Here is a 7,602-nt window from a genome sequence, read left to right as displayed (position 1 = left end):
TTGTTGATGTTCTTTTAAAGGGAAAATAAAAATCCCTTGACTGTGACATTTACAGTAGGTATTATCTGCTCTCTGACATTTGAGCTCATAAACTGAGGTCAGCCAAATTTCTGTTCTTAACTTACCCTGCAGTATCAGACCAGATATGAACTGACTGGCTGCCCCTTCCTCTAAAGAGCAGCCACCTGCCCCTTGCACCCAGCACGTGAGTCAGAAGCCTGGGGGTCATTTCTGTGATGATGGACTGAGCCTCAAGAAAATAAATGAGTGTCCTCGGGAGGGTATGGCAGAGCAGGGAACTAGCTGAGGATCTTCTATAGCCCACTCTTGCACCATAACGAATTATTTGTTTGAGCCCACAGGCATTCAGGAGGTCTGTGTGCCCTGAATCAGCAGTGCCGGGTGCTATCAATGGCTGCTATGGCAGTGCAGCCGCACCAGCAGCGAGGAGTTTGGGGGGTGGCCGTGACCCTGCTGCAGGTGCTGCGTGTGCAGGCAGGGGCATCCTGTGGCTCAGGAGCTGCCCGTTGTGCCAGTAAGCCTGGCCCCGGATGGAGGGGGATGCTCCGGGCTGCTTTCCTGAGGCTGTGTGATGGTGGTGATATCACACTGCTGTCTCTGACACGTAGGCATTGTTTTAAAGGGATGGGAATCAGGACAAGGTTTTCATGACTCTTTTGAAGACAAGTCCCTTGAAGCGGCATTAACGGTGTTTTTCTGTGCCTGCATTAGCCTGGTGGGGAACAGATGAACAGAAACAATATAAGCCTGCCCTGGTCTCAGTAGTTGGGTGAATAAATCCTGGGGTAAATGGATTGCTGTGGAGCTCAGAAATACAAGGCTAAGACAGGAGCTGAGGCAGAGCATGAATAGCAGAGGGCTTTCCTGATCTCCCTCTCTTTTCTTTTTGAGAAGGGACTAAAAATGGTAACAAGTGCTTCAATAAAGTTTTTATTTTTAAAGGAGGAGAGTGACAAAGATAAAATTATGGTGGTACAATACTCTGTCCTGCTGCTCATCATTAAGACAAACAGCTTTGAACAAGAACTCTTACTCTGCCTTTAATTTGGCATGTGTTGGGTTTAGTAAGCCAGCAGCACATTTGGCATTACCCTCTGCTCTGAACAGGAACCAAACTCACTGTAACCCAGAGCTTGGTCCAGCATTACTTTGTCCTGGCAGCATTTTGGCACTCATGCAGCACAGAGAGCAGCAGCAGCAGTAAAATTTGCACAGCAGTGCTAACCCTGCCGAGTGAAAGGCAGGTAAGGATCAGTGGGCTAACTAAACTTTGTAATGGGTTGTGCAGTTTTGTTGGCTGATAATGTCTAAAGGGAAACAACTTAGGAAGAGTGCTGTAGGAGAAACTGAGGAGACTCCCGGGAGTTACAGTGCAGCAATGCTGGTGTTAGAGCAGGGGCCCCCTGTCCAGCCCAGCAGCTGATGTGTCAGTGCCCAAGGCAGGTGCCTGGGAAGAGCAGCAGACTGGGGAAAGCCCAGCTTGCTGGCCCCCTACCCTGACCACTCTTCCACCACCAACGCATCACACCCCAGCTATTTCCTGATCACATTTGTGGCTTTAAGCAGCCAAGGCCACACGGAGTCCCAAGTCAAGTTACTGATTTCCTACTCCCACATTTAATAAGCACCCTTTTCTCTTGGGCAGGGCAGAGGTGGGGAACAATGTGGAACAGAAGTGTCTTTATTCACCTTCCTGTTACTTTGTAGAGAGTTTCCATGAAAAAAATCCTAGCCTTGCTACTGGAAGAGAGTGGAGGTAGCTGTATGAGGCTTCCAGAGAGCATGTGCTGGGTGGTGGGGGGGGGGGGGGGCAGTAGTTTTTCTGACATTTGTCCAAGCTGTTTGCATTAATGAGGTTTTTAATCAGCCTGCCATAGCAGGGCTGTGAAAGGTTACAATTTTCCAAGTCTCAAGAAAACCACGGCAAAGAGAATGGGAAAGAACAGAATGGAAAATAATATATAGTCTGTATTCTGTGCATTGTGCATGCCGAGTGGCACTGGGGATGAACCACAAAGTCACCTTCTCAGTAAGGCAGATCCCATTCACCCCAACAGGTGTATTGTCTTGAGTCTCCCATACTGTCGTGCCAATGGCAGCAAGCTTTCAGGGATATTTTAACAACAGCAAGGAGGGGGAGAACATGCTGGGGGAGAAGGCATCACATGCCACTGTCTTTTAAACTTGACTGTTGTTAGTTATTAAAACTATTATTTACTGTATTTAGTGTTTAAGTTATTAAAGCTCTTTTCAAAAGAAAATGGATTTACGTTACTTTTGTCGCTTTCAGGGCAACGAAGCTGGTGAAGAGTCGGAGCGCAAGTTCTAGTTCTTGTGTTCTAGTTTTAGCACAAGGAGCAGCTGAGGGAGCTGGGGTGTTTAACCTGGAGAAAAGGAGGCTCAGGAGAGACCCTATCCCTGTCTACAACTGCCTGAGAGGAGGTTGTAGTCAGGTAGGGATCGGCCTCTTCTCTCAGTTAGTGTCAAGAGGACATGGCCCCAAGCTGCACCAGGGGACATTGTGTTTGGACATAGAATTTTCTACACAGAAAGGGTGATTAGACACTGAAATGCACTGCACTGAAATGCACTGAAATGCCTGGGGAGGTGCTGGAGTCACCATCCCTGAAGGTGTTGAAGGAAAGACTGGACATGGCACTTAGTTGGATTTGATGGTTTGAGAGGGCTTTTCCAACCATGTGATTCCATCTGCTTATGCTGCTGGTAACAGAAGCTTAGATTACAGTATAGGTATTTTCTTTTGTTTAGTCTGGTGAAAGATGCAGTGTAGTCTTGTCCCCTGAGAGTGCCACACTGCATGGAAATCTCAGGCATTCCAGTTTTCAAATATAGTATTTTTTTAATTCAGTTTGTGACAGGTGGATGATGCACCAAGTTTAAAAAATTACTTTGCTGGTAAGAAGTAATTTTTGCTACCTATTCCTTTAAATCCTTAAAATAAATGCTCAAGAGCTACAAATCAGCTTAATCACTACAGTTACGTTTTGTGTCCTTCTAAGTGCTTAACATGGTCCCAGCAGAATTTATCATTAAGTGCAAAGAGGACAATGACACACAGGACACTCTGTGTGGTACCACAGCTGAAAACCGTTGTAAAAAAAATCTTGTGGAGAGTGAGTCAGGTGGAATTTGCTCCTTTAACTCTTAAAGCCAAAAGCATCTTCTTCACTGGGCAATTGTGTACAAAACACGTGCACTCCCGAGAGCAGCCGAATCCCATCCTCACCCTCCTGAAGTGTCCAGTGAGTACAGTCAGGCTGCCTGTAGGTGTCAGACTCGGACTGCACAGCAGCTAAATGCAAGCCAGGAGCAGGTGGGCCTTCTGGTCTGTTTCTTAAATGAAAGCAACCTCACATGTTGCCTGTTTTATTTAAAAAGTAAATATTAAATCTCAAGTTTGTTCTGTTCTAATCAAAAGAGGGAGAACTGCAGACAATACTGCTGACATGGTCGTGTCTCATACCTGTTTTAATGCAAATACTTCTGAGAAATAAAAAGGTAAGTTTTAAATTATTAAATTGTGCACTCTGCAGCCATCTCAAGACCAGCAGCATAAGCATTTTCAGCCTTCCGCCTCCTTATATGTTCATAACTTTTTTCCCTTCACTGCAATCGGGCTGGCAGAGAGGAACACACATGAAATGCAAGAGGACCCAAAGGAGCACCTTCCTGTCACACCTTCCTTCAGAATGAGAACTGAGAAAAATCCTATTTCTAATCTTCAGTCTTGCAATACTGTGATGATACTACTTATAAACAAGAGTTTAATATAGAAGAGTTTGTTACAGAAACCTACTAAAAGAGAAGGGCCAAAGGCTATTAATTACCAGATTTTGACACTGCTCTACTTTCCTGAAGGAGCAGGGCAAATGGTACTTGATTGCAGACTAAAAGTGACAATACCTCTTAGAAGCAGCAGTTCTCCATAAATATATCAGTTAACTAGGGGGAAACATTTTAACCTACTGGCCTAATTACATAATAGGGGACTATGCTGGGAAAAGTGTTTAGTTACAAGTTTTACAGCTTAAATTCTGTTAAATTTAATATTAAGTGGCAACCAAATAGAATTAACCTGCCCTTATTAATACCAAGACAAAGATGGCATTCACATTACTACTGGATCCATTGCTTTATAGCAAAATGCAGACTACAGAAAAATACCAAGTTCAAAACTAACTTCTTGCTTGTATGTGAGCCAAAGATGGAGGCATTCATGTAGAAGATAAATAAAATGTGTACTTATCAGTTCCAAGAGGGCTTAGTAGGTACACTTTTTACATGGCTCAATTTTCTGCTAAATGCCAGAATTTTCAAAATTAAAATTTTGTTTCATGTGGTGGTCTGAAGTCCTGGAAAATGGAAAAGCAGGCTTGTATACTTCAAACTGCCCATACAAATCACTCTGGATGAAAATTTAGAATACAGTTTTGCATGTAAGTCTGAACTATGCAGAGTCCTTCTGGAACAGAGGCACAAGTCCACCTCTGTCTGTTAATGAAATCACAGATTTTACCCAAATACTGTATTGTACTCAGTTCATGAATTACAGTGAGCAGAAACCAATACTGGTAACCTCTAAAAAAGAGAATACAGCTCCTGAAAAACAACCCAACCAACCAGACAAAAAAAAAAAACAACCCCTAATATATCCCCTAAACTTCTAAAAGTTTTAAAAACACTTTGTTCTAAAAATAATGATCCAGGAAGTATTTTGTGGTAAGAATATTTTATATATTTTTTTACACTTTTAACACTTACAAAAACATTCAAACACAAAAAAAAATTAAATAACTTTGGGAGCAGAATAAATCCTTCTGCCTACACACATACATCAATTCCAAGCTGTTGGCACAAAAAGTAATCCACATTCATAAAACCCTTACTACTATATCAAACATAAGTTAAGTAAATCATAGGCACTATTTTATCAAATCCATATTTCCACAATTCTGCAGTAAATCTCTAAACACAGAGCCCCATGATTTCCTGATATCAATGAACTGGTAATGCACAAAGGCTTTCTAGCAAACAGACAGTCTGTCTTCTCAGGAAGTCATATGCTGTATTTTGGGGAGAATAGCAGAGAAAAAAATCCCTATAAAACTCAAGCTGAATTTACCCAAGCGATGAATTACTTAACTTAAGGAAACGTACACAAGTTTGATGCAGCCATGGTAAAACCCCCAATATTGTCACCTAAACTGACTTTCAAAATTTGTAAGTCAAGTAAAGTTTGATAAAATCCATCAATTTAAATTTCCCTTTCTTCAGTGAAGACTGCAGCACTGATTTCTACAATGCTGAAATACTAAAATTCAGGCTTTACTGAGAATGTGCACAATGGATCTAGTCCTGTTTTCTGCTGAACAGTGCTGTGAGATACATCCATTCCCTGTACCTGCAGGTGACTCAAGGCTACATTAGTGGTATGTACTGCTCTGTACTGGTGAAAGGTGATTTCTGCTGCAATCTGACAATTACAGTGTATTTGACACCCCGACTTTGAAGTTTTAGCACAGATCTTGGTCTGGTGTGTGAAGTCACCCATCAACCCAGAGCTTGCTTGAGTAGTTTAAGTTGCAAGTTAGTCTCCACTCCTTTCTATTTGGTTTCTTCCAAGTCAAGTAGTATTGAATGGCTTTTCATCCAGGAATATGTTAATGTTGGCCTAAAATTCAAGTGCTAGAATTTCAGGACTAGTTATCCTCTTAGTGGTGGGAGCAAAATACACCAGCAGTCCCAAACTCAGTTACTAATGGGGTTAAAGGCTACCTACCGTCCAATCTGACTTGTAGTGTTTGTCAATCATTGCACAAAGGATATACCATTCACATTCTCTTACTTCATCAACTGTACATCCAAAATACTGAAAAACCTTCAAACAAAATCCCTTCCACTTAACTAGTCCCACTCAATACAACTTTAGGTACAGATTTTTGCATGATGTCTTCTGAAACAGAAAACAATGGTTCAATGCTAAATATATCAGTTGTTCTGAGCAAAATGTAAGTCAGAGCCACCAGAGGAGTTTAATAGCTTGTAAACAGACATAGCAGGTTTCATACTCTGTTACCAGTAATGTAAGATACACATATGTAAGGCAAAGTACATATTTAAACACACTTACATGGGCAATATCTTCTGTAAAAATATTTACAATTTAAAATAAACCAATTTAAGAAATGGATGAAAGTAAAAAAATAGGATACAGAAACTCCCTCATACCATGGAACATCACCTAAATGAATATCATTTGGCATCAAGAGTCAACTCATTTCCTTAAAATTTGTATGTTACAAGTGCATAGTTGTGTTTCCTTCTCCTTAACTATCAGCATTTACAGTTGCTGCAGGCTGCATGGATAGTGGTGTGGTATTAGAATAAATCAAAATTATCACTTGCTCTTTCTTTTGCAAGGAAACCTGCTATAAAATTTTTTCCCCAAATAGCAAGCCATGTGTTAAAAATGTGGCTACAATAATGAAGGCCATCTTTCCTGAGCCAGGAATTTAAGGTTAGAAAGATTGTACAACTGATACTAAGCCCTTTTGGCAATCAAACATAAGAGTAGGTAAAGCCAATAAATCAACATAGGAAAGATGCAATCCATACTATTGCATTGTGTGTGTCTGCTACATTCAAACCTTTTAATGCAACAGAGTCATGGCTACGACTCCCTGTTCTGCCCAATCCTCCAGAGGAACTGCTGATTCTTCCTGCAGTACTGAAGGATGGATCCAGTCCCAGTTGGGATCTCATACAATTGTTAAAAGCAACATCTCCCTAGCACTGTAGCAGTCTGCAATCAGAACACGAGGTCTGATTCATGTAGCCTTGTTTCAATAGTACATATTCACCAATCTTTCTGCTGAGTTAAAGCAGGCTGAAAATGAACTTTTGGATGTATAATGTATGTTGATAGTTATCCTTGCTGTTTTTCAAGATGGGCATTTCTTTGGCATTCATTCATTTTTGCCCCGACATTAGCCACTCTCATAAATGCTCATGTTGATAACATTTTTAGCAAGCAATAAAAAAGCCCCCAGAACTGATAGTAATTTAATGTAGAAGTGATTGTATGACCACCAAACATCTGATGTTAGATGTCATTAAAGTGCTGCTTTATAATAATCTCTGCCAGTTTGTGCTAATTAGAGACAGAGAGGTTTGGAATTTTTACAAATTCCAAGAGTCACATCTGAACAGTTTGTTTAATCAAGCTGTCTTTTCGCCTGGTGAGGAAGCATCCATGAGCACTGGAACTCTGCATCAAGCTGTGCAGATCAGTAGCAGCCATCTTTCCAACTCTCATCTTTCACGTTGCTATATGTCTTGGGAGTGGGTAATGATCTAAAATGAAATAAGATGTTTTTCAGTTTCATATATGACTGTTGTGGCCTCTATCTACAATACATAAGAATTTATAATTTTATAAATAACTGAAATAGACACTTCATTCATTTACTTCTCTGCAATACAGTTTACTTAAGATAAACCCTAGAGAATTTTCAGTTTTAGGTTTCATGTGTTGTATGTTGGCAACTACCATGCCAGGAA

The 7,602-nt window shown here is 40.9% G+C and overlaps 1 protein-coding gene across 4 annotated transcripts in view; it reads right to left on the bottom strand.

The window, feature by feature from the left end:
* Positions 1 to 4,752: 4,752 nt before the first annotated feature.
* The window catches only part of SLAIN2 (SLAIN motif family member 2), a 34,482-nt gene continuing 31,632 nt past the window's right edge, over positions 4,753 to 7,602 (bottom strand). For all 4 annotated transcript variants that reach the window (XM_038134173.1, XM_038134176.1, XM_038134174.1 and 1 more), the window contains one exon: positions 4,753 to 7,395. In XM_038134173.1, the coding sequence (XP_037990101.1) occupies positions 7,329 to 7,395 (67 nt within the window). In that variant the 3' untranslated portion in view covers positions 4,753 to 7,328. The remainder of the gene's footprint in view (positions 7,396 to 7,602) is intronic.

The sequence above is a fragment of the Motacilla alba genome, chromosome 4 (genome assembly GCF_015832195.1).
Source record: "Motacilla alba alba isolate MOTALB_02 chromosome 4, Motacilla_alba_V1.0_pri, whole genome shotgun sequence".
NCBI lineage: Eukaryota > Metazoa > Chordata > Aves > Passeriformes > Motacillidae > Motacilla > Motacilla alba.
This window is presented reverse-complemented; position numbering and strand designations above follow the sequence as displayed.